The sequence below is a fragment of the Macrotis lagotis genome, chromosome X (assembly GCF_037893015.1).
Source record: "Macrotis lagotis isolate mMagLag1 chromosome X, bilby.v1.9.chrom.fasta, whole genome shotgun sequence".
In the NCBI taxonomy this organism is placed as follows: domain Eukaryota; kingdom Metazoa; phylum Chordata; class Mammalia; order Peramelemorphia; family Peramelidae; genus Macrotis; species Macrotis lagotis.
Window position 1 is genome coordinate 693968345 of NC_133666.1, and position 26204 is coordinate 693994548.

At 48.1% G+C, this 26204-nt stretch overlaps 2 protein-coding genes across 4 annotated transcripts; one reads left to right on the forward strand and one right to left on the reverse strand.

Moving 5' to 3' along the window:
- Positions 1-1255: 1255 nt before the first annotated feature.
- On the forward strand, positions 1256-26204 carry LOC141501969 (testis-specific serine/threonine-protein kinase 2). Of its 3 annotated transcripts, XR_012472352.1 has the most exons (3): positions 1257-2464; positions 22572-22719; positions 25284-26204. XR_012472352.1 is itself a non-coding variant. In XM_074206443.1 (2 exons), exons 1-2 carry the CDS (start codon positions 1406-1408, stop codon positions 7371-7373), a joined length of 1167 nt encoding a protein of 388 aa, XP_074062544.1. In that variant the 5' UTR covers positions 1256-1405; the 3' UTR covers positions 7374-7394. The 3 variants fall into 3 exon arrangements, 2 of the variants coding, with proteins under 2 accessions (XP_074062544.1, XP_074062545.1); XM_074206443.1 differs by lacking the exons at positions 22572-22719; positions 25284-26204 and adding an exon at positions 7266-7394 and having other exon boundaries at positions 1256-2464; XM_074206444.1 differs by lacking the exons at positions 22572-22719; positions 25284-26204 and having other exon boundaries at positions 1260-2639.
- On the reverse strand, positions 5527-20111 carry ESS2 (ess-2 splicing factor homolog). Its single transcript, XM_074206442.1, has 10 exons — positions 19862-20111; positions 18775-18943; positions 18461-18553; positions 17702-17877; positions 16457-16574; positions 15410-15543; positions 14450-14552; positions 10673-10782; positions 8112-8227; positions 5527-7045 (listed from the first exon to the last, which is right to left on the reverse strand). The coding sequence occupies exons 1-10, from the start codon at positions 20024-20026 to the stop codon at positions 6769-6771; spliced, it is 1461 nt and encodes a 486-aa protein (XP_074062543.1). The 5' UTR covers positions 20027-20111; the 3' UTR covers positions 5527-6768.

Consider the following 26204-nt stretch of genomic DNA (forward strand, 5'->3'; position numbering starts at 1 on the left):
CACTTAACCCCATTGCCTTGCAAAAAGCTGAAAAAAATAAAAATAAAACAAAAAATAAGCATTTATGAAGGACCTACTATTTGTCTGACAGTGGGCTGGCTGTTAGGGATAAAAAGATAAAAATTAATCAGTCCCTTACCCTGAAGAAGTTATTCCTCTTTCATATCCCAAACTCCAGCCAGACCACGTCACACACTAGCCCAAATGAATGACCATGTGCTTTCCCTCCTCCATGCCTTTGCTTATGTTTTTCCCTCATGGAGTGTTCACCTCTCTTTCCTATTCAAATCCTCCTGTTCTTGTAGGACCAGTTTAACTCCCACCTTCTGCAAGCAGGGAAAAAATATGTACAACTCATGAATGCAAGATGGGGAGGAAAGCCAGGCCAGGGGAAGGATGCCAATGAGGAAGTGGGTTCCTACCCCAGAGAACAGAAACAAACACTTTGGTTCTTCATAAATTTTTGATAGCAACACTATTCAAAATGTACACACACTCACACTCTCCCTCTCTTCCAAAGACCAGGACAAGACACCTTTGATCTGAGAGCCTCACCTAGGAATTGCCCTGTTAAACTGGGCTCCCAGAACTGCTCCAAGTTCTTACACTACATTCAATGTTCTCCTGCTTCCCTCCCTTCTCTACTTCCATCTGAAGCCCTTTCACCTCAAGTCCAAGCCTCAAACTCCATTTCTTTCCCCTAAACATTTGGCCAGGATAGAAACTCTTCCCAAACTTCCAGAGATTGGAATAACACTTATAGCCAAATCCAATAACAGTCTCTCCAACCTAAGTCAAGGGTATTTGTGTCTTCATGAAGGGAGGGAACTAATGCTTTGCATGTTTAAACCCTGGAGGAATGTTTTCACATTCAAAAGATAACAAATGAATTCACCCTGAGTGGGACAAGGCCACATGCCCAGGCCCAGAGTCAAAGTGCAAACTGTGTGAGCATGGCAGACTATAGACATCCCGCCTATCATTCTGAACTGGCCACAGACCACTATTCCTGACTGGCAGAACTCTGGGAAAGAATCCATTCTGCTGGATGGGCTGCCCAGGCACACCTTGGTGAAGAGAAAAAAAAGAGGGGAAGTTACCAGCATCCTGGGGTGGGGGGAGGGGAGCTGCTCCTTGCCTCAAGCCTTCTGGGGTTCCAGATGCCCCACAGCTTCGGAGCGAAAGCCCCATTCCCCCCGGCCCAGTTCCTCCCTCTTGGCTGCTTCGCTTTGTGACTTCACACGCTGACGTCACTCCAGAGACAATGCTGAGCGTTCTACCTCCAACAAACTCCAGGCCCAGTCTGCTCAGAGGATTCTCCCACAGTGTAAATGAGGACACTGTTGGCCCATGTGGGGAAGGGATGTAGATAACAGCGTCAGAGGCATCGGTTGCTTCTGGCACCATGGACGATGCCACAGTCCTAAGGAAGAAGGGTTACATCGTTGGAATCAATTTGGGGAAAGGCTCTTATGCTAAAGTGAAATCCGCTTACTCTGAGCGCCTGAAATTCAATGTGGCGGTCAAAATCATCGATCGCAAAAAAACACCCACTGACTTTGTGGAGCGATTCCTGCCCCGGGAGATGGACATCTTAGCTACAGTCAACCATCGCTCCATCATCAAGACCTATGAGATCTTTGAAACATCGGATGGGAGGATTTACATTGTCATGGAGCTCGGGGTCCAAGGAGATCTTCTTGAGTTCATTAAATGCCGGGGAGCCCTGCAAGAAGATGTGGCCCGCAAGATGTTCCGCCAGCTCTCCTCAGCTGTCAAATACTGCCATGACCTGGATGTCGTCCACCGGGACCTCAAGTGCGAGAACCTCCTTCTTGACAAAGATTTCAACATCAAGCTGTCTGACTTTGGGTTCTCCAAGCGCTGCGTACGGGATGGCAATGGAAAAATCATCCTCAGCAAGACCTTCTGTGGGTCAGCAGCCTACGCGGCCCCCGAAGTGCTCCAGGGCATTCCCTACCAGCCCAAGGTGTATGACATCTGGAGTCTGGGAGTGATCCTTTACATCATGGTCTGTGGTGCCATGCCTTACGACGACTCCGACATCAAGAAGATGCTGCGGATTCAGAAGGAGCATCGCGTGGATTTCCCTCGTTCCAAGAATCTGACAGGCGAGTGCAAGGACCTCATCTATCGCATCTTACAGCCTGATGTCAACAGGCGGCTACACATCGATGAGATCCTCAGCCACTCCTGGATGCAGCCGCCCAAGCCCAAAGTCATACCCTTACCCTCCCTGAAGCGGGAGGGGGAGGGTAAGTACAGGGTTGAATATAAACAGCTGGATGCCAGGCCAGCCACCAAGCAGGACCACAGACCCGATCACAAGCTGGGAGCCAAGACTCAGCATAGGCTGCTGGTGGTCCCTGAGAATGAGGAGACCAAGCCTGAAGATCGGCTGGCTGAGACATCCAGGAACAAAGACCATCTACCAGGATCTGAGGTGGGGAAAGCTCATGGCTAAAGGTGGCCAGCCATCTCACCCCTCTCCCCCAGGGTAGTCTCTGTCACATAGCTTCCGTAGGCAGCTGGGACAGAGAAGTAGGCAGGTGGGAGCAGGAGAAGGCACGGGTGCAAGGAAAAAGTAAAATCTGTCAATTAAACCACTATTTTGATTACGTTCTATAGCTTTCTTCCCACTCAGTAACGGAGATACTACTTGCTAATCACCAAATAAATCACAAAGTCTATACAAGTGCAACAGTGCCCCGTGAGGAGTCTTTTTCTCTAGGAGGTGGTGGCAGGGCCGAGGAGCCTCACTGTTCTCCCCAAGGTGGGACTAGGGTGGAGGGGTCTGCTCAGACAGGGCCTGGGGGGGCAAGAGGAGCCTGCAGAAAAATCGGCGGAAACAGGCTTTTCTCCATCTGGGAAACTCCTGGGGGTCAGACCCCAGGCCAGGAGAGCTATGGTGGCACCCATCAACCATCCCCATCCCTACCCCAAGCCTGGGCATCTTGTATTCTGCCCAACTCAAGTCTCCCAATCCAAGGTACCCAGAAGATGTCCCCAGGGCCAAACCAGGTTCATCAGCTTCCAAAGAAAGCTCCCTTCCCTTCCAGTCTTTGATTTGATTCAAAACAAATGATTTATTAAACAAGCCCATATTCTGGGTTAGGTCTAGAATTCTGAACCTGGAGTCAGCAAACCTGAGTTCAAAAACCAGCCCTTGGCACTCGCTAGCTACATGATAAATAGGCAAGTTATTTTCAGGCCCTTAGTCTTCCATCTCCTTAAAATAGAGATAATGCTTCTCTCTGTGTGGTTATGATGATTAAATGAGATAATATACATAGAGCATTTTGGAAGCCTTAGAGTATTAGATAAATGGGAATTATTATTAACTCCCAGGGGAGTTAGACACAGATTAAAAAAAAAAAGGATGATACAATGTTGACCATGACAGGGTCCAAGGAAATAGCCCACCATCGTGTTCTAGGAGCATTTCAGGAGGAGGGTGAGGCCACTTTCAGGGAAAATGGCTTCCAAGGACCAGGGTGTGAGTGGGGTCGTGAAGGTTGAGGGTCTGGGTCTAAGAAAAAGAGAAGCCAATTTCAGGGAAAGGCATCAGTCCACAGGAAGACAATGGCACAAAGAGAGAAGCGTCAAACCTATTTCCTCCCTCCTATCTCTCCCATCTATCATTCTCTTCTCCATGTGGAGAACCACTACTACAGCCTAGGCTTCCATCACACCCAACCTCCCTCCTGCCCATCCTACACATCTTGCAATGACAATCTTTCTTACACTGTGCTGACACCCTTCATGAATCCCTGATGGCAACCTAGTCCTGTGCCATCCCACTCTCTAAACTAGATACCATGTGTCCTTCCAAATCTAGCTCCATAGCCCCCTCTTCCAAAGAGCCTTTCCGGACCAGTTTCCTACCCTTCACTAAATTTTTTAAAAAATAATTTATTTTTCAACTACATGCAAAGATAATTTTGAACAATCATTTATATAAGTTTTGAGTTTTCTCTAAATCTATTCCACTCACTTAACAGCAACTGAAATCACAGATTACGGGAGGGACTTTTAAAACCACACTAATCTACCTCCTCATACAAATGGGGAAACAAATACCTCAAGTGGGAATGTTTTCCTAAGGTCCCCCAGAGAGTAAATAGCAGCCAGAATTCCACTTGATCTAGATTCTAAAGGTAATTTTCATTTCCCTTTCCTTCATTGATATCTGTGCATGTCTTGGTCACCTTTTTATTGTGCTTTATTCACTATCGATTCCCTTAATACTCATTGACTGAAGACTCACCTTAGTAAATTAAATGAAACTCCCAGTATCTCCACCCCAGCCTCTCCCTCAGAAGACCCCAGCACCAGGGGACAAACTCCCGGGTTTCCAAAGACTTAGGTGGCAGCTGCTGCTATAGCTAAACACAACCTAATTGGAGTCATCTCCTACACTCTTCTTCCAGTGACCAGCCCTGTTGGTCTTTTATTGGCAGAAGTTTTGGCAAATGGAAGGCAGTCAGTCCCTACTGATATGGTCAGGAGGCCATTTATTTAACCATATTACTTTGGAGAACTCACTGCCCAAAGTGACTTTAACTTTGGGCCTTAAGTTTCCTCTCTTTCAAATGGAAATGATGATAACTACACTCCATAGGGTGGTGAGAGATAAGTGAGCTATCCTGGAGGATCCCCCTCCCTAGAGAAATTCAAACAACTGAATTTCGACAGCAGGGGGTTGTAAGGCAGAGAGGGGGTTATACTTTTTCCAGGTATGGTTTGGAGTTTTGGGACAAAATAATATAAAACTGAGGCAAAAGAATGTCTGTCTTCAGCATTTAGTTATCAGCAGGAGATGAGCTTTGTTCTGCCTGCCTCCAAAAGGCAATGAGGACAAGGAAGAAGGGAATGCAAAAACATTTAAGCTTGAGGAAAGGAATATCCTTCCAACAATCCCAACTCAGACAAAGTGGCGACTTGCCTCAGGAAGCAGTGGCTTCCTCTTTATGTGAGATCTTCAAACAAGGATTGAATGATCAATCATTCCAGTTCAGGAACTCTAGAGGGGATTTCAGCTCAGACTAAGTGTTCTCTGGAATGACTCTAATGACCTGAACTAAGAAGCCCCTGCCCTTTGCCTTCATGAAGACAGGGGTGGGTCACAATAGCCATAGTGCCAGCCAGGTGAGAATGAACAGGGAGACTCAGGGAAACAGAAGAACAATGGAAAGTGTTGAACTGGACATCAGTGAACTTGATTCTAGGCCTGGATTTACCAGTGCCCAATGAGGGCCCTGAGTGTGCCCCTTGGCCAACTCATCATTGCAAATGGCCAAAGCGGGAGGCTGCAGCTCACACTCCGAAGCCATGGGGAATGCAGAGCAAGCAAAGCCCAAAATGGTGGCATGATCAGAGCAGGGAGGCTTAAAAATCCCAGGATGTGAACTGAGTCATGACCTTTATTAGCTACCTGATCTTGAGCCAGGCCAGTCAACCATCACTCTACTTCCTTTTCTGTAAAATGGAGAGAATAATCATACGCACTCTCAAAGAACTTTTGTAATGAGAAGAGATAAAGGACTTTGTGTGTAAAAACAAACCAGAACAACCTGGAACCACACACCCAAATTTCTGATGAAATCTTTCTGGGCAAGATGGGGGAGTGGAGGTCGAGTTGATAAGCCCTGAAAAAATGAACCCAAGGCCAGTGACAAGTGGACTGCTTGCTGCCAGGACAGGCTGTCCCTTGGTCTACCAGCTCAAGTGACTTTCCATCTCTCCATAGCGCACCAATTCTTCCAGGCCTAAGGCCTCAGGAGTAGACCAGAGCATGAGGTTGGGAGCTACAGCACTTTTTCTGTAAGGGAGCTCAGGGTCCTCCTCAGTTCCCCATGCTCTTCCCAAGAAGCCCTCCATGCCTTCACTCAGGGGCCTCTCCAGGCAGTTCTCCCTACTCCAACATCAGCCTGCTGCTCCTGCCCTCCAGAGTCAAAGAAAACAAGCCCCAGTCCTCCTTCAAGGTGACAGTCATGATCGTGACTGAAGAAGACAGGACTTGGGAGTCCCAGTTCTTACTCTTTATGCCAGAGTCCCATAGGAATGTGAATTTATCTCTATTCTCTAGTTCATCTCCAAGACTCAAATGCAAGCCTGCTGGAGACCAGAAGCCGAGTCAGACTGCTAAAATGTTCAACAATCGAGAGGTCAAAAAAATCTCGACAGCTAAGATGGAATTTAATAGTCCAGCCTGTGGGCCCAGACCATTTACTGCTCCAACACAGAAGGGAACAATGCTGTGAAGGGGATGCTAGATTGGGTGGAGTCCCCTTAGAGGAGGCCCAAGGTCTGGGATCTCAGGCTCACCATCACTCAACCCACCAGGCTGACAACTTCCCAGTCTAGCATCTTCTTCACAAATGCCTGAGGAGGAAAACGTACAAGGATGAGTGTCTCAATGATGCTCCCAAGGATTGGGGGAAGGCCCCTAACCCAGATCCAGGTCTTCCAAGAGAAGGAGAGGAGCCGGGCAGCCAGACAGGGATGGGAAGCTAGTGAAGCTCTGGTTCAGCTTTTATTTTTAATGACAGCCGCAGTTCTGGCTTGCATATAAAAGACTCTGAGCAAGTGCCTGGCTTGTAGCTGGATCCAAGCGTGGCCCCTCAACAGAAGGCATCTCTGGGAGAGAGAAATGGGGGAGCCAAGTCCCCAACAGAGACTGAGCTGCCAAAAGGGTCCCAGAGCTAAGGAGGCTGTGCTCTACCCACGGGCCCCAGGGCAGGGACTTCAGAAGAAATCTGATGCTTTCCGTCTTTTGGGAAGCTGCAGGAGGTTGTCGGTGATGGAAGCGGGGTCCTGGGTAAGAGGAGTCCGCGTGGTGGGACCGGGGGCAGGAGTGCCTGTGGGAGTCTGGGGTCCGCCAGCAGGTGTCTTGTAGCCAGGGTGAACTGGGGAGGGTGTGTAGCTGGCCCGCAGGGCCTTGTCGGTGTATTTGCTAGCAGTCCTGTTGACGAGGCGTTGCAGGGCCGGGGACATAGCTGGGCTCAGGCCTTTGGGGGTGAGGCTGCAACAGAGGGAAGGAGACAAAGAACAGACAATTAGGGGTCTCCAGGACACCGTGATCGAGGGACCACAGGACACAGCTGGCAGTGCCTGGCTTAGAGACTTCAAGACCCTCCTGGTTAGGGGAGAAAGCTGAGGCCAGAGACCACCCTGAGGGCACAGGGCTTCTGCTGGGGCAGGGCCACCCCAGCCTCCCCAAGGCCTCTCCTCTCCCCCTACAGAAGAACCACAACCCCAAAGTCACAGCCCTTTTCTTGAAAAGGCCTTTGGGTTGGCCCAAGAAAGCGGCACACAAGCATGGGAAAAGCGCGCAATGGCTCCAAGTGTGACAGCACCCAAGACTCAAGGGGGTGAGTACACTTGCCACACAAAGAACAATGATAGAAGGACTGGTAGCGTTCAAGGGAGGACTGAGGGGACCCAGGGAAGAGGTGGTGGGTAGGCCGCCTGGATAGGCACGTGCTATCCGCTCCCCTTTGCTATGTACACCCTCCTACTTTAGTCACTTCCCCAACTCCCAGAGGAACCTGAGGCTGGACTGGGGATGGGAAAAGGCTGTTCCAAGGCTTCCTCCTGAACTTTGGCCCAAAGAAAGCCACCAGAGCATAGGCGCTGCCAGCAGGGCAATCAGGGCATGCTTTAGAGGCCACAGCACAAGCTGACTGTCTCCAATGAATTGGTTTTTTCTCTTTTCTAATCTCTGTTGTAAGGAATCAATCACCAAATAGACATGGGGGAGTAGGGAAAGGGTCTAGAGCAGGGAAGAAAATATTCAGAAACAAATGTAACAAACTCAAAAGAAGTTTCAATAAATTTTTGAAAGAAGGCTCGACTAAATGATTAAGAACTGAGTTTGAATCTATTGCCCCCACCACTTATTATCTGTGACTTAGAGCAAGGTTTGTTCCTGGGCTTCAGTTTTCCTATCTGTAAAATGGAGCTGTTGTGCTAAGGGAGCTTTTCCTCCCAGATGTAAGCTCAGCAATTTTATGATGGCAGACTAGGAGTCAGACCCTAGTGGTGGTCCCCCTTACCCCACCCTGAGAAAGGAAGGAAGGGAGCCTCACCTGGCCAGGTTCTCTGTAACTCTTCTTAGGGCCTCTTGTTTCTTGGCACGGTTCTTAGCAGCTGCCTCAGTGGCCATTTTGAGGCCTAACCTCTCTCTGCGTCCAGGCTCCAAGATCTGGAGAGATAGTGGCCCAGTCAGGTTTGGGAAAGGGTACTCAAATTCCAGGCCATGGATCTGTGGACTTGGCCTTCCTCCTTCCCTCCTTCTCTCCTTCCCTCCTTTCCAAGTTCTTCCAAGAGCCACCCTACATTTGATCCCTAACCTAGGCTGTTGTGGGGGAAGGCTCAGGAAACATCAGGCACCAGGAGCACAGACACTGGTGACCCTCTGGCAGGTGCATAAAGGGTTTTCAGTCAAACTGCACCCACTGATCTCACCCACTGGGTGAATGCCTCTGCCATCGCACTGCAGGTCTCAGAGGGGAGGACACTAAGTCGAGCACTCTGAGGACTCTCCTGATGCCCATGCAGGATTGGCTCCCAGAGACTCTTCCTTTCCTAATATTCATCACAAAAAACTTGACAGGCATCATCTCGGGGGATCCTTGCTTAACCCCGCTAGACATGATAGAGGCCGAGTCTGAACTTGACTCAAGTTCTAGTACTTTAACCCCTGCACTATCCAGTCCCTTGGCTGTCATCTGTCCCTTATTCACCCACCTTGAGGACTGCCCATCAACTCCCTGAAATGGTACTACAAAAGAAAGACTATGATTAACTTTCTGGTCACCAGATCCCACATCTGCACTAAGGGTCTTCCAACCCCTCGCTCGCTTCAACAAAACATGCCATCCATGCCACACTGCACCACACCATACCACACCACACGGTCTGATAGGCACCATCAGTTACTACTACCCTGGGGACCCGCCCTGATGCACTTGTCCAGGCCTCAGCCCAGGCCTCGAAGCCCCTCTCAGGCCTCAAAGTCCCTCTCAGACCTCAGGATCACCTTCATATCACCATACAGCAGCAGAGGGAGACTTTCCTGGAGGACTTGATTGCACCAGGCTCCTTCCCCAGAGTCTACTATAACCTTCCTTGCTTTCCCATATTTTACCACTGGCGTGTATATCCTCAATTGGTCTAAACTCTTCTCTAAGGCAGCTTTGGACTGGTACCACCCTCAGTTCTAGACTCAGATCTAACAGAACCTGCACCTTCTTTTCTCTGGAAAGGAGCCTCTGCCATTGCATTACCTGAGGATCACAAACAACTTCTGCTCATGTTACTGGCCACCAGAAATGAAAGAGAGCACTCTGGGAAGGCTCATGTGAACCGATGCCAAGCACAGGGGGAGCAGGAGCAGGAGAACTCATTGACTCAATGACCACAATCTTGTCAGAGAGCCCCAACGACCCCGAGGCTGAAGAGATAGTGGCTGCCTCCTCTAACAGAGCCCAGAGACCAAAATGGACATTTGTAGACAAGCATCAAAGAGTAGAACTGAAAACAAGTCTCGGAGGATCAGAAGCTTTAGGCCACTGTGTTGAGCCAAAGTGGAGCAGGGATCGATCAGATGTCTCCACAGATAGCTGAGATGAGCACTCATTTCACGATCATGGTCCAAACAGGAGAAAGGAGGACCTGCGGCTTTCAGGTCAGGCCTCTGCATTCCCAAGACACGGTCAGTGGCCAAAGGCTCTGTCAAGACATTTGCTCAGTCTCAGAAGACAAGAGGATGGGAGAGCTGTACCCTTTGTGGCTGGTTGGCTGAGGGAGGCCCAGACCCAATGACCAGAGCAGCTTCTGAGTCCCTCTTTAGCTGCTTTCACAGCCACACTTGGGCTTCTCCAGCTTTCAAGGCATTTCCTTGAATTAATCCTGACACTGCCCTTCATATTCTACTACTGCCCATCATGAAAAGCCCCAATTCTTGAGTCCAAAATCTAAGGTCTTCCACATTTGGCACCCAAAATACAAACTGGTGGTCTCACTGTACCTCTTTATCCCATCTTCCCAAACCAGGTCCTGGCACCACTGCAGCTAGGCCCCTCAGTTGTCACCTTGGGTTGCTTCCTTTGGTCTCTCCGGGACTGCGGGCACAAGGCCATGGATAGAGCCTTTGACTGGAAAGAGGAAGCCCCTTCCTGTAATTTCTCTAGATCTGGCCCTTGGGGATCAGGCAGAACAAGGCTCATACCATCTGCTTCAGATAACTCTGCCAGGGTCTAATCTCAGTCACCATGACCCGTGTAAACACTTCATACCAATTTGGACAAAACTGACAGTCAGAGCCTTCTGCAGACCTGTCCCTGGGTGGACAAGCTTATCAACAAAGGCAGAGAGGCCAGGCTGTCCTGGATGAAGTCAGGCCAGGATGGGTCTTTGGAGTCAAGGCAAGTTCAGAAACCTAGCCATGGAATCTACAGACTCCATGCTCTTCCCTTTTGGAGAAATCCACACATCTAAGTGCTCTCGCCATCTCCCCAGAGCAGGTGTTTTGTATACACCACTACAGGTGACCATGTTCAGCTCCCATACTCTCACTCTCCTCATCACACTGACTCTCACACACACACACACACACACACACACACACACACACTGAACACCATACCTTGAAGGCTGGACCTGGAGTTCTGTCTACATATGGAGTTTCTGACCCATCAATTCGCAATGGGGTACTCTCAACCTCTCCCCATGTCATCATAGGTGATTCATTTACACCTATAAAAGAGGCCAAGGTAAGTCAGGGAAAAACAGCAGAAGCAAAAATACATAAAGGTTAAGAAAAAGCACTAGGTAAAGTGGGACAGACCAGAACATATACCTAATCTTAGTGCCTGCTTCTCTTCTGTCTTCCTGATCCTGAACCCCTCACCAGAGCTCACAATTGCCTGGGAAGCCCTGGTCCCAAGAGAATAATACAGCCTTGGGAGACAGTCTCTTCCTCCTGCACACAGGCTGGCCTCCCTAGGGGGTCAGAACCTGGCCTACTAAAGACTAAGGCACCACAGCCCCCTCTGAAATGTGAGCAAAGAGATAATTCAAGGCCCTTGGGGCTATACAGAGACTGATTGATGGAAAGAGGACAAGGAAGAGAATTCTAGGTTGAAGTCAAGCAAAGTTCTTATTATTTAAAGGGCCTAGAGGGTTGCTAGTGGAAGGCAAGACAGTTCAATAGAGTCCCCAAATAATTTCCATTCTAGCTTTAAAAAAAAAAGAGAGACAAAGAGAGAAGCTAACAAATTCCCCAAATGACTGGGGAGGAGGAACTATTATTATCAACTGCATGAGCAATATCAAAATCAATCATTGTGAGCAGTACCAGATAAGTCCTTGAGATAAAGGACTGTTCTCAGATTTTTAATTGATATCACTAGCCCCTGAAACGGTGCTATGCTATGTACACCCTAAGCATCTAATAAATGCTTTTCCATTCATTCACAAAAATGACTATTTCAGTCCGCCACAGGGCATGCCTTTCACCCGGGGTTGGAGATCAACTCGAATTCTGGAGGCACTGGCAGCAGAGTCCACGCTCTGGCGGGTCCTATCAAGCTGGCAAGCCTTCAAGGGCAGACCTGGCCAGAGAAGGAGTCTGCTTTCCAAGCAAGCGAGTCACCAGGACAATGGATTCTTCAGCCATTTCTGTGGAGACAATGGTAGAATAAAGGAAAGGGGGGAAGGAAGCTGCTAACAAGACTCAACAAGTCTAATGATCAATCACACCAATCCGGACATCCTCAATAAAAGCAAAACCAGCAACCAATGAAAATGGAGGCCAAAGGAGTTTTCTTTAAAGGGACAAATCAAGCTCATTTTACTAAGTGTCCAAAGACAAGAAATCCTTCAGAAGGCATGTGGTCAGCTCCCATTGCAATGTTGATCTAATCTCAAACAAGGGTGGCTGCTTGCCAACATCAGTTGCAGACTTTGAAGAAAGAAATCATTCCTAGCAAAAACCAACTTGGGGTGGCTAGGTGGCGTAGTGGATAAAGCACCGGCCTTGGAGTCAGGAGTACCTGGGTTCAAATCTGGTCTCAGACATTTAATAATTACCTAGCTGTGTGGCCTTGGGCAAGCCACTTAACCCCATTTGCCTTGCAAAAACTAAAAAAAAAAAAAAAAAAAAAAAAAAAAAGAATCAACTCCAATCTTTCATTATATCACCAATGTCAATGCCAAAGTTGGGCAAAGGGGAAGATATTGAAACATGTCATCTCTTACTTCCATGACCTTGGGCTCTCTTAAACCATATGACCACTCAGGTCCCCTACAGCTCTAAGATGGACAATATGGTTTGAAACATGGAAGAAGACAGTTCCAAGATCTCTGCACCCCAGAGAAGTCCCATGCCTCTTCTTCAGAAACTTTTCCTATTTAGCTTATTAAGCTATTTTAGCACTAAGCACTAAATAAGAGCACCAAAAATAGACACCTGTTCTATTTTGACAAGAAAGGTCAAGTCAGTGTCCGTGTACAATTAGACCATCATACCATCTTCTTTGGAGAACGTAAGTGATTACACAAAGCTATAAGAAATGAAAAATGAGGAAAAGGCAGGCCATCCGATGAAAACAATTCTTATCTGACCTATCAGAACAGTGAGAATAGGAAGTGGATAGAAGACAACTAACACCAATACTAACAACTCCATAAAAAACCATGTAAACTGATCACCATAGTGAGGAAGCCAAAAGTCCCAAGAGTCACTATCCAGGGCCTGAGAGAGGACTGTCAATAACAGGTCTTCTGAAAATAGGAAGAAAAGCAGTAGACAGCAAAACCCAGTTTTTAAAAACTCTGAAGGAAGACCATGAATACATTTTAAAACATAATTAGATGGAGGCAGCTAGGTGGTACAGTAGATAAAAGCACTGGCCCCGGAGTCAGGAGTATCTGGGTTCAAATCCAGTCTCAGACACTTAATAATTACCTAGCTGTGTGGCCTTGGGCAAGCCACTTAACCCCATCTGTCTTGCAAAAAAAACAAAAAACAAAAAAAAAAACACCTTAAAACGTAATTAGAAAGACAACAAAAGATGGAAAAGATCTGCAGAGATTTCCATAATGAATTTTTTTTTTCATCAATGAAGACTATGTAGGGCCACTATTTTTGAACTAACCTCAATTTTGAGTAGGTTAGAGATGTAACAAGGGAGAAAACAAATATTTAAGAGAGAACTGGGTCCAACCTTATAGTCATCAATATTATTTAACAAAACAAGCAGACATGACTTCATTAAAGATAGCTACCAATGACATGGATGAAATCTTACCCAGAGGACATACAGAAGAAAGATTCCCTACAGGTGGCCAACTCTTCCAAATGATTTTTTGAGTGTTTGTTTTTTTAAACAAAGGACATACTGACTATATGAAGACTCAGAACGCTAGAGAACCTGTTAAATGAGATCCACAATCACTCAGAGTTTGGTCTGACTGTCCACACAGGAAAAATCAAGTGGATGAAGAATGCCCATCATCCTGATTATGAAACCCAGTTGGATGGACAACCTGTATAGTGCATCCACTAGCATCACAGATCTAGGGCAGATACTTCAAATGGAAACAGAATCAGGCCCTGAACTAAACAAAAGGTAGGATGGATGGCCTTTGGAAAGCTTCCAAGTGCTTTACTAACACCCAAATTCTCCCTCTGAAGCAAATGCCCATGTTCTAACAATGGTGGGCAGTAACCAAGTCATGGAATATACAAGTCTCCAAAGACTAAATCTGAGATCTCGAGGGAAACACCTGGGAGGCACAACCTAGGTATCACCTCACATCACAAATGCATGAGGAATCACCAAGGAGTATGGGAAAGATGCTGCACAAGAGCAGAATCAAAAGGAGGGCATGCTAGTCACCAGCAAAAGGCCAGGAGGACCAAGGGACAATGCAAAATAGGGCTGACAAAGTTCAAGAGGATGAGGAGGCAAGTACAAACCCAGAGGAGAGTGCCACACCTTGAATAACTCAGTCCACAACTTGCTCAAAGTTGCTCCCATTTCTAAAACACTGGCATTTACCAAGGAACAGTTCTCTGGACAAAGAAAGGGCGAATCATGACGAAAGGGCGAATCATGACATTATAATCTGTATCTTATAACCCCAAAGTGGGGAAAGGATCTGTGCCATGCGACCCTAGGCAGTCCAAGGATGACCATTCCTATAGTTTACAGGTGAGTGAAAAGAAGAAGGCACCTGTTCAAGATCACATGGTTGGGGAAACTGCCAAGCCTAGAACCATTAAGCTCTGCCACCCCACCAGCGGCAGCCTTCCTGAATAATGAGTCTTAAAAATCACATTAAGAATTAATGTGATTAAAAAATTAAAATTAAAACATTAAAAAAATCACATAAATTACAAATTAAGAACTTAACTTACCAGGGGCTGGAGAAGGGGTGGCAACAAAGCCATATCCATTGACCTTGGGAGACTCCTGAGGGATCAGCTCCTTGCCATCAGGTCCCACTTTACCCTGTTTGTACTGAAATACAAAGTCCCAGGTGACTAACATGCAGAGGCCAGAAATCCTGCCCAAAGTCCTAACAGCCTTCAGACAAGAGAAACAGATGGCAGAAAAGAAACCAGACCCAGAGATGCTGCCCCCCTCAGAAGGCTGCCTGCCCTGGATCTCCAGAAGTCATGGATGAGGGACTACTTCAGCTTCTCAGTTTGACAAGGATGTCCAATGACACCCACGGCAAAGAAGCCTAGAGAAGAGGAAGGAGTTTTCTCAAGGCCAGAGGTAGTCCCGTGGCAGGCAGAGTTGGGGTTTGTACTTAAGTCCCTCATCTCAACACCTCTATTATCACAGTCTTCAAGGGACTCCCCACTCCCACTTTATACCCCACTAGGGCCACTCTCAGTTGCTACAATAGAAGCCCTTTCCTCAAGGTGACACATTGAAGAACAAAATCCCTGAGATTCTTTTTTCCTGACCCATACTCCCACCCCCCCCATCCCAAGCCACTGACTCATCAGTCTGGTCAGTCTGCTTATTCCTCCTTCCATACCTTTGTCTGCTCCTCCCCCTACCTGGAACACCTTTCCCTCTACCCCACCTGACTCTCTCTGTCCAAGCCCAAGTTCCCACATCCTCCACAAAATCTGACCTCCTCTCACCCACATAAAAGATGGCGTTTCACTGGGCTCCAATGGTATCGCGCACTTTGGCCAAGAACCAAGAGCAGAATACAGTTTGCTGCTTGTGCGTCCTACACCAATATTGGCTGTGCAGGACACTCGGGAACCCCAGTGAAACCTGCTCCTCTGCTCTGATGCCATACGCTGCCTCGGACAGCTACCTTTCAGACCAAAGGTCAGCCATCAATGTCCACTCACCTGGGCATTGAGGGCAGCGGCCTGCTGGAGCTGGGACTTGCTCAGAGCCTGGCTGAAAGGGTCCCTGAGAAAACGTGTATTTCTATGCAGAACCTGCCGGGGTTTCTTAAACACATCCTCCTTGTCAGGGACACCTAAGAAAACACAAGTTGACTCAGAATGGAGATGTTCATCCTAGGCTTGTCATGTGACTTTTCTGTGCCTCAGTTTCCATCATGATCTGTGGTTACAACAACAGACAAGCAGCTCCCTGGTGCAGGCCGAGGAACCCCCAGCACTTGCTGCTCATCGATACACTCACCTTCTGGAATGACCCAAAGGGGAGACACAGCCTCCCCCCTCCACTCCCAAGCCCCTGGGATGGCAGAAACTGCTCCCTTTGCTCCAGGCCTCCACAAGGGCTCTGCAATGCCCACGGCCAGTACCATACTGACCACTTTGCTGATGAGAAAGCTAAGCACAGTCAAGTTCACTGACTTGCCCAGGGAGAAACCTGGACATTAGAGGCAGACCTTCAGCTCAGATCCCTTTGGCTCCAAGTCCAGAGCAATTCCAATATGCTATTATTTATGGCTTCTTTCAAAAAGAAAAAAACACAATTCCCCTCCCAAAGTAAATCACCCAAATTTCTATGATGCTCTGAGAATAGTCAGGGCCCTATCCATCCAACCATTATCTCCCAGACCCTCATTGTAGGGCCACTATGCCAGACCCCATCTATACAGGGCCATCTACCCCAGACCCTTATTCCTACCAGAAGCCCATCTATCCAGGACCATCCATCCAGACCCCATCTTACTCCAAGCCCATCTATCCAGGCCCATCCACCCCAGGCCCACCCATCCAGGCCCAGGCCATCTACTCAGGGCCACCTGTCCCAGGACCATCCATCCAGGACCATCTACCCCCAAGCCCATGTACCCCAGGCCCAGACCATCTATCCCAGGGCCATCCATCAGGACCATCTACCCCCAAGCCCATCTACCCTAGATCCAGGCCATCTATCCCAGGCCTATCTACCCAGGACCATCCCCTTGATCAGCTCACCCTCGGGGTAGTACATCAGGGAATTCTTAGCCTTGTACTTCCAGGTCTCCACTCCAGCCTGGCTACTCTGCAGGGCCTGATGCTCAGTGGATGGAAGGACCAGGTTATCCTGCTGCCTCTGAAAGCAGGAGAAAAGTGAGAGGAAGCATCCCTGAAGCCCAACCAGCCACCCTGCCTCCCCCTCCCTAAACAATGTACCTTCAGGGATTTCCCATCTCCCCCTTCCAATCTCCAGGCCAGTCTCTCAAGTAAGCAGTGACAGCCTAAGAGAGCTTCCAAGTGGGCCACAGACATAGGATTAAATTTGGAAAGGCTCTCAGAGATCCTTCAACTCTTTTTGTTTGGACAAACAGGCCCAGAAAAGGGAAATGACTTGCCTACGAAACACAACTGATGAGGCTTCTTTTTAGCCCAAAGATCAGGTCCCTGGCACTCCCCAATGCTGCCTCATGTTTGAAAATTGTCATTTAGTTCCAAAAGGCCATGCTGGTCACCAAAGACCACGCCCCCTCCCCCAACACATACACATAATGGTCCTGGCAATGCCATGACAGGTTGAGGATGGGTGGGAAGGGCAACAGCAGGTGGTGTCACAGGGGGCAGAACAGATCCAGCCTCAGCAGCAGAATCTGAACTGAGCCTTCGACACTGATTAGCCGTACAAGCATGGAGGCAAGAAATTCACCCCTCTTGAGTCTCAGTTTCAATAAAATTGGAATAACAATTTGATTTAGTTCAAATCTTTGTGAAGCTCCTGGAAGACCCAAAGACAGAAGAGAAGTAGCCACTGTCCTCCAGGAAGGGACCAGAGAAGTGGACAGTGAGTCCTTTGAGGAGGACATCAGAGCCCATTAAAGATCACAAAACTTCTGGGAGGTCCATAAAAGACAAGGCTGACAAGTGTTTCCCATGAGCTTAGAGGAAGGTGCTCTGGGCACCAGCTGCTCTCGGTGACATCTGGCTAACCAAGAGCTTGGCTCACCTAAATGCTAAGAGACAGCACTTTGACAGACATTTAGGAAGCCTGGGGACCCTCTCCCTCACTGTGCTGCTGCCTCTCAAGTCAGGAAAACCAGGTTATGGGTAATACTAAGTCCTTTTGGCAAGAAAGCTTAGAGCCAAGTTCCAGAGTGAGCCACAAACACTAAGTCTCACTTTCTCTCCCCCAGTCACATTCCTAGAGCTCTGCCTTCCCCCTCCAAGATCCTAAAAGACAGCAGAAACATCCCAGAGATCTCCCCTCACCTTTTCAAACTCATCCTCCGCCTCATAGAGCCAAGCATGCCGGGCTCGCTCCTTCTCTTTCGCCACTTCCATGATCTCCTGGAATGAAGCATTGTCCTCACTGGTGTACCTGGTCAGGAAAGCGTCGAGACTAGGGAGGGGCTCTTTGTCCTCATCTTCCTCTGCTTCTCCTGACCCTGACAAGGACAAGAACCCAGAAGATTCTGAGGGATGACTAGCAAAAAGCCCTTATGCCATCCTGGGCAAAGCCACCATGCCCCCATCATTGCCAGAGCAAGATAACCAAGGTTGGAGTGGCCTCACTGTCTTATGACCCTATACAAATGACTCAAACTGTCAAGAAAAAGAATCATCTGTGCTCCCACCAAAAGATCTCCCACAGTGTCTCAGAGAGCAGGTTCACCTTGGCCTTGCACCCACAAGTTGCCTCCCAGCAGCTGCTGCTCAGAACTCAGCACATTATGCTGCTCAGCAGCCAGCAGTCAGAGGCCAGGCTGAGCTAGGAGGCACAAGAGAGAATCACTTCCCAAGTTTCCCCCGATATGCTGCATATCAAGGATCTAGCAAAAGCAATCATTGTGCCCCATGTTCTGAGCAGGTGAGCAGAGCCAGGGAAACGTCCCTCTGGCATTTCATTGCCCAGACGGGGATAAGCAGCCTCCTGAGAAGCCAAGCTCTGCCTGATGTGGTCACCAACAGCATTGTGGAATTTCCCCAGTGGAAGCACCACTCCAGAGCAACATGGGCTGGACCACTTACCTTCCTCAGGACCTTTGCGAAGTCTGGGTTTAGTCACCAAGGAGGCGGTGCCTGGGTGAACCTCAGGAGTCTCAAATGTGGCTGGGGTCACATCTGAGAAATGAGAGAGGAAAAGGTACTGTAAAAACAGGGCCCTTGACCCCAACCTTGCCATCATTTGTCAGGGACAAAGATAGTCCTACTCTGGAGATGCCCGCAATAAAGCCAATACCTGCGTCCATCCTTCCCACAAGACTACTGGGGGATCCCACTAACGAGCAGCAGAAAAACCCTAAGCCATTCCTCCCAGGTTAGACCCCAGGTGGGAAGCTCACATGGCAGAGGGGTGTCTCTGGATAATTTGCCCAAAGAGGAGCCAAACTTGATAGCTATTTGCCGCATCCTCTCCAGATCCCCGCTCTCCTCAGCCTCCAAGTATTCCTTCTGAGCCTGGAGCTTCTCCACATCAGGAAAGAAGTCCCGCTGAATCACTGTCTGGAGGCCCTGGGGGAGACCAAGGACAAAGAGGAATCTGTCAGGGAGTCTTTAGCATCTTCATCTGAAAAACGGGGAGAAGAGAAGGAACGCTTGCTCTACCTCCCTCACGTGTGAGGAAAAACACACAATTTGTCAACTGGACAATGGGGTTATGCCATTTGGAAGGAGTTCAAAATGCTCCTCAACCGCTGTCGATTCCCAAAGGCTTGCTACAGGAAGGATTGCCCCAGGCACCTGCGGCGGTCCTGCGCACCCGACAAAGGCCCAGAATCTGAGACGGGCGCCAACTGGCAAGTCTGAGGCGGCGGGAGAGGGCACGCAGGCCGGGCACGAGGCGCGGAGACGGAGTCCGGGCGGTGGGAAGGGAGCTGGCATTAGGCTGGCAAAGCCAGGCTGGAGTCCCCGCTGCGGCTGAACAAGGCGAACGACGGAGGGTGGCAGCAGGACCCGGGGTTGTGAGGGAGCTCGGGAACCGGCCCAGGCCCGGGAGGCGGTCGGTTCAGGGGTCACCCTCCGGAAAGGGGGGCTCGGACGTCTGCGAGCGGCGCCCCCGGGGATTTCAGAGCTGAGTCGGCTGGAGGGAGGGGGAGGGGCAGGGGCGGGACAAGAGGGCCTGGAGAAGGCCCCCGGAACCGGCGGCTGGGGGGAGGGCAAACATCCGGGTCACTCCGTGACCTCGCAGGTGGTGACCCGGGGATTATCCGGGCCAGGGAGGGAGGGAGACAAGAACATGGGAGTTCCCGCCTCAGGAAAACGAGGAAAGAGCATCCGGGTGTCAGACCCCCGTTTGGGGTGGGATGGGGGGGGCGGGATAGCCGGATATCCGCTTTGGGAAGGAGGGGAACATCCGGGTCTCCGCATCAGGAAGGGGGTGAGGGGACATCCGGGTCTCCGCCAGCCGCCGGCCCAGCTGGGCCCGCCTACCTCGATGTACTCCTCCTCGTCGAGGACGCGCTTCCTCGCCGTCGCCTCCGTCGCCCGCTTGTGGCGCGTCCCGGGGCAGGCCAGGGAGGTGCCTTGCCTCCGGAGGGTGCCCAGCGCCCGGGCCGCCGAGGTCGGGGAGGCGCCGCCCGCGCAGGGACTTTCCATCTCGCTGGGCCGCTGAGGCTCGAGCGCGGCCTCGAAGCGGAGCCGGAGGAGGGCGGGAGGCCTGGCGCCGATGACGACACTTCCGGCGTGCCCCCGTCAGACTTTCCGCGCGGGCGGGGCCCGCGCCAGGGGGACTCCGGAAGGGGCGTGGCCCGACCGCCCACGGCTCCTGACGTCAGGGGCGGGGCGCGGCCGCGTGGCTCGCCGGGAATTGTAGTCTCCTGACTGCGGGGCTGGAGGAGGAGCTGGCCGGGGGCAGAGCTGGTTCAAATCCCTACTCCGACATACTGTATTAATAGACTAATAAGCGCAGTAGCCAGCACGTAGATAGTGCTTCACATGTATCTCACAGGACTCACGGGCAGGTGCTGCTATTGTCCCCATTTACAGAGAAGGAAGTTGAGGCAGGCAAGTTAGCTTGAACTCAGGTCTTCCTAACTCCAGGTCTAGGGTTCGGAACCACCTAACTGCCCCCAAACGGGGCTGGTAACATTTGGCCAGGTTATCAAGCAGGATTGGGGCAAGGAAAGTACTCAGAAATGGAAGTTCTACTTAGAATCAGTAAAAAAAAAATCTTATAATAAATAAAAAATACTATTATTTCTACTACTAAGGCCCCTAACTTCTTCAGATGCTGTCATGCTGTCACCCGAGACACCCACCCAGGGTCCCTTCATCCTGTGTCTCCTACCAGAACCAGCGTGACCGCCGCACATAGTCCAGACCCAGTTCAGACCTGAGAGCCTGAAACTGAATTAGGAGGAGAGATGGGTTCCCTTTGCTCCCGCTCTTTGGCTCTCTAAATTTCTAGCCCATCTTTAAAACACAAAAGGGAGAAGCATGTTTTCCTCGTACACTAGGAATCCATTAGAGAACAGGTATATTATTCCTCGACACAAAAGAAATGCTCAGTGACCAAAATTTTCCACAGGCATTTCCAGAAAACTTAAACTACAGCTCAGTAACTCTGAATTCCTGTTTCAATCAGCTATGAGGTTGATACTCCAACCTCATCAGGATATAGAGCAATTTCCAGGCCTGCTGATTAGACATTTTATTTTTTCCTTCAGTTATGCACTATCTTCCCTCAAAGCAAGACCAGGGGTTTGATCTCCAAGTGTCTGTGGTCATCTGATGAACCCCCCCCCCCCAGTTAAGCTTCACCTAACAGCTAATCACTTGGATTCACAAGGTTGCCTACAAGCCTGTAAATATCCATCTTGGGGTTGATGCTCAGTCACCTCCTGAGGAAAAGAAATACAAAATGGAAAAGGCATCCAGGGATTCAAGTGCAGGTTCATCTAAGGAAGTTGCTATTCTCTCCAACTACCATGTAAAAGTAGTTGCCATGGACATTCCCCCTCCCCCAAGTGGGGAAGGGGCCAGCCCATGTATCCCACCTGGAAGTCTCAGTCTTATTGGGTCAAAAGAAGAGAGCCAACTGGAAACCATTTCTCCTTTTAAATGCTGGGACACCTTGCGCCCTATCATGGGGTCAGGGGAGAACCAAGAAACCACTTGGAGTTCTCTGCATCAGGGCAGAGCAACAAAGTTTCTCAATATTTAGCCAAATTGTGCTTTTGAAAGCAGCCGGGATGTCTGACATCAGCAAGATGCCCAAGAATTTAGTAATCTTTCCCCTGGTATCCCCAGATGTTTCCAGCACAGCGTGGGTGTGATTAGATTGTTCAGTTCCCAGAGCCACAACAGGCCAAGGTCTTCGGGAGCAGGCAGCTAATTAAAGTACATAGGCACATAGTCTATCTTGAAACTTAATTCTCCCTGCAAACGTGAAGGACATCTCTGTCTCAATCCTTTATTCATTTAGAATTAGAAAAATCCCTTTAACAGAGCAGTGAAACTGTGCATGCGTCTTGATCCAGCCACACCACTTCCAGGTCTGTATCTCAAGGAGATCGCATAAAGGGGAAAAGACCCACATGTACAAGGATATTCGTAGCAGCTCTTTTTGTGGTGGCAAAGAATTGAAAATGGGGGGGGGGATTCCCAACAATTGGAGAGTGGCTGAACAAACTGTGGTATATGAATGTGATGGAACATTATCGTGCTATAAGAAATGAGCAGGCAGATTTCAGAAAAAAACTGGATTTTTATGAACTGATGCTGAGTGAAGGGAGCAGTCAGGTGAAATTATTCACTTTGAACAGCAACATTGTGCAGGGATCAGCTATGCCAGACCTAGCTCTTCTCAGCAACACAGTGATCTGACACAATTCTAAATGACTTGTGATGGAAAATGCCATCCACCTCCAGAAAAAGAACCATGGAATCGGAATGCACATCAATGCCTGCTATTTTTACCTTTTTTAATGGGTTTTTTTTTAATTTTATCCTTCATGTGGTGTGTTTTCCCCTTTTCTGATAATCCTTTCATGGTATGATTAATGTGAAAATATGTATAATATGATTGTTCATATATAACCTATATCAGATTATTGGGTATGCTAGGGTGGGGGAGGGGAAGGGTGGAAGGAAGAAAACTTTACAAAAATGAATATTAAAAATTATCTTTGCATATAATTAGAGAAAGAAAGAAAGAAAGAAGGAAGGAAAGAAAAACCCTTTAACTCCAAAGACTTCCTAAAACATGGCATCCCTCTCAGATCATTTCAGGATCTGAAGCTTCCCAGTTTTCCTCAGCTGCCCAAGATCCTTTGGGTCTTGCTATGAAAGTAAGTATGAGTAAATCAAAAGCTAAGTAAAGTGGGCATGGGTCATGATCTTCTACCCTCTTGGTCCATATTCCTTTATCACCTAAATATGAAGGGCAGCACACCTCCCAGACTTTGAGCTGCCTTTTGCCATCTGTGCCAGACATTATTCTATAAAGGTCCCATCTCTAGCAACTTGGTTCATCAGTTTTTTCACTTCCCAGAGAATTTAGGGCAGTGATTGGTAGAGAAACAAAGTGCTTTATGTTATTTCTGCTCCCAAATCTCCTCTCTGATTGGTTGAGAGGAATGAAAAATGGAAAACAGAAAATTTGCCCCATGACAGACTTTGCAAATTTATTGTTCACCTCTAATATCCAGCATTTACATAGCATTTTAAAATATGCCTGTTGCTTTCTAAATATTATCCCATTTTGTCTCCCTTTGACAAATAGGGAAACAGACAGGTTAAGTGACTTTGCCTGGGTCACCCAACTAGTAAGGGCCTGAAACAGGATTTGAGCTCAGGTCTGCCTGATTCCTGAGTCAACTTTCTAGCTAACTACACACACACACACACACACACACACACACACACGGCCCAGCTGGGGTCTCAGATTTTCCCAAAGTCTATGAAGTCACTCCACCCAGCTACCCATTCAGGGAATGCAGGTTTAGGAAATGGAAAAGAACAAAAGAGCCCCAATAAGTTTGTCCATTACCTAAACTACTGGCTTGTCCCTACTTCTCCAGAACTAGTCTTCGAATCCTAAGAAATGTAAGCAGGTTAGCATCCACCTAAGCCTCTTGTTGACTACGTGGACTGTAATTGGAGTATATGATATGTCTAGGATAGGTCATGAAACAAATGCAAGGGAACAGAAGAGGCCCGTAGAACAGGTGCCAAGAGGGACGTTGTTCAATTTCCCTGTAATTTTCTTTGCTATTCTGTCCAAAGTCAATATTTTGACATTAAATATGGGAAGTCATTATTCATTCCACTGGAGAGAGAATGAGACTAGTATGGTCCTCCTAAGTCCCTTTTCTTCTCCTTTACAAGGCACTAATCTCTTGACAAAGTTAGTTCTTTGGTAAGATGTCAACAACCTAGGCCTGGACTACTGCCCTTGCCCCTTTAACCCAATAGCAAGAATGACTGATTGATGGATTCAAAGCCAGTTCATATACCTGACTTGTTCCCTGACTTGACCTTTAAAAGGGGGACCAAAGGCACAAGAGAAATGAAGATAACAAGCAGAGAAGTTGCACATTGAGGACCTCCATGAGTCTGGCCTTAAAAAGAATAATTTAAATATGTTAACCTCCAGTGTTTGTCCTAATAAGAGACAAGCACTGACCTCCAGGGTTTGGCCTCAAGAAAGGGCAAAACAGAATTTTTTATTTTTTAATTCAATATTTTCATTTCAAGGCACATTTGTTAATATTTCTGTGTTTGCTGCTTTCACAGATTAGCATAGGGGGCCTGACTAGAGAACCCGAGCCCCCAAATGGAGTCTTGGTTTCTTACACATTCCACTATCGGAAGGTGGGATCTAAAAAGCTACTTCTGGCTTTGTCCATCAAAGGAGTGACCCTCAATTTAGGATGGGGTTGGATATTAGCCATACTTCCTAGGAGGTATGTCCAGGATGACATGCTAGGAGGTATGGTTCCTCCCACACCCAGGATCTTTGTGCTTTATCATTTATGCTAAGACCTCTACAAAGTGTATATTCAGAGCAATGGGAATTTTACCCCCCTACAGGGTTTGGTTTTCAGAAAGGGCAAACCAGAATTTTTTAATTTAAAATATTATTTAAATATACATTCATTAATATTTCTCTAAGGTTGCTGATTACACAGACAAGTATAGGGGGATCTGGCTAGAGAACCAGATTCCCAAAATGGAGACTCGGAATGGGTTCCTTATACATTCCCTATCAGCAGGTGGGATCTAAAAAGCTACTTCTGGTTTGTCCATCAAAGGAGTGACCCTCAACTTGGGAGGGTGTTGGATATTAGCCACACCTCCTAGGAGGTATGTTCAAGAGGACATGCTAGGAGGGATGGTTCCTCCCACACCCAGAATCTTTGTGCTTTATCATTTATGCTGAGACCTCTACAAAAGTATGTGTTTTCAAAGCAATGTGAATTTTCCCCCTCCAAGATCTGGCCTCAAGAAAGAGCAAAACAGAATTTTTATTTTTTAATTTACAATAATATTTTTATTTAAATAAACATTTATTAATATTTCTCTTAAGTTTGCTGATTATTCAGGTTAGCATAGGGGGCCCAGCTAGAGAATCAGACCCCATAATGGAGTCTTGGAATGGGTTTCTTATACCTTCCACTATTAGAAGGTGGGATCTACAAAGCTACTTCTTTGTCCATGGCTTTATCTATCCAAGGAATGATCCACAACTTAGGATGGGTTGGATATTAGACACACCCACTAGTGGTATGTTTAGGAGGATATACCAGGAGGGTATGATTCCTCCCAAACCCAGAATCTTTGTGCTTTAACAATTATGCTAAGACCTCTACAAAATTGTGTACTCAGAGCAATGTGACTTTTCCCCCTCCAGAATGCCTGCGCCACCCAGTGACAGTTAATGGGGATTAGAGGTCATCAACAAAAAATCAGTCAGTTTGAGTTGTCTGAAGAAGTCTACTCCCTGGGGTGGCCCATAGAACCATGAGGCTCTGGATATGATGGTGAAAGGAAGCAAAAGCCGAGTCTCGAGGAGCTCCTGATCCAACTGAGGAGCCAACCAAGTGGCCACCGGAGTGGGGCATAACCAGAGACAGAACCACACCAAGAGGGAACAAATGCAAAGTTTGCCCTTTGTGGCTATGTGAGTGATACAGACTGTTCAATTCTATAGAAAGTTTTCCACTGATCTCAAGTGCTTTTGGCTACTGAAACTTCATAGTGCCCTAAGACTTTTGGGACATTGTAGAAGTCCCTGGGGAGGTGGCACATGCTGGAGATAGGAAAAACGTTACTTTGACTTTTATGGACTCAGGTATAAGTTCTTTGCATCTTTTTTTTTTTTCCCTATGTTCAGTGATTTTTTTAGCCTGAATGCTTCCAATGGAGCAGAGAATCCTTTTCATCTGTTACGGAGACCTAGTGATGAACCCACTTCTGATATTTCCAAAGGAAACCCTGGGATTGGGGTACAGGCCAAAAAAAAAGAGAGAGTATGATCATTGAGAATCCTCCAACATTGAGCTTGGCTTGTTCAGTTCGCGGCAATGGGTTATGATACCAATAATTAAAAATGCCCCATCATCATCATCATCTCCCCAGGCTCAGGAATGGGCATCTCCCAAGCTCAGGAATCTCTTTTGTGGAGCTTAGGCCACAAAGTGTGATTCTTCTGGGCTGTTCAAGACCTGGATTTCTGTCATTGCTAGGTCAGGATTCAAGTCTGATTGTTTCTCCCAGAGGCCCAGGCCGCAGCTCAGCCTCACTCCCAGGACTCAGCACAGAGAGGATAATA

Coding starts and splice junctions, on each gene's coding strand:
- ESS2 (XM_074206442.1), bottom strand. CDS start 20,026: ATGGAAAGTCCCTGCGCGGGCGGCGCCTCCCCGACCTCGGCGGCCCGG. Junction 18,554..18,774: donor CAGAGACACCCCTCTGCCAT/GTGAGCTTCCCA, acceptor CTCATTTCTCAG/ATGTGACCCCAGCCACATTT. Junction 8,228..10,672: donor CTCCAGGTCCAGCCTTCAAG/GTATGGTGTTCA, acceptor CTATCTCTCCAG/ATCTTGGAGCCTGGACGCAG.
- LOC141501969 (XM_074206443.1), top strand. CDS start 1,406: ATGGACGATGCCACAGTCCTAAGGAAGAAGGGTTACATCGTTGGAATC. Junction 2,465..7,265: donor ACCATCTACCAGGATCTGAG/GTGGGGAAAGCT, acceptor CTCCCCCTACAG/AAGAACCACAACCCCAAAGT.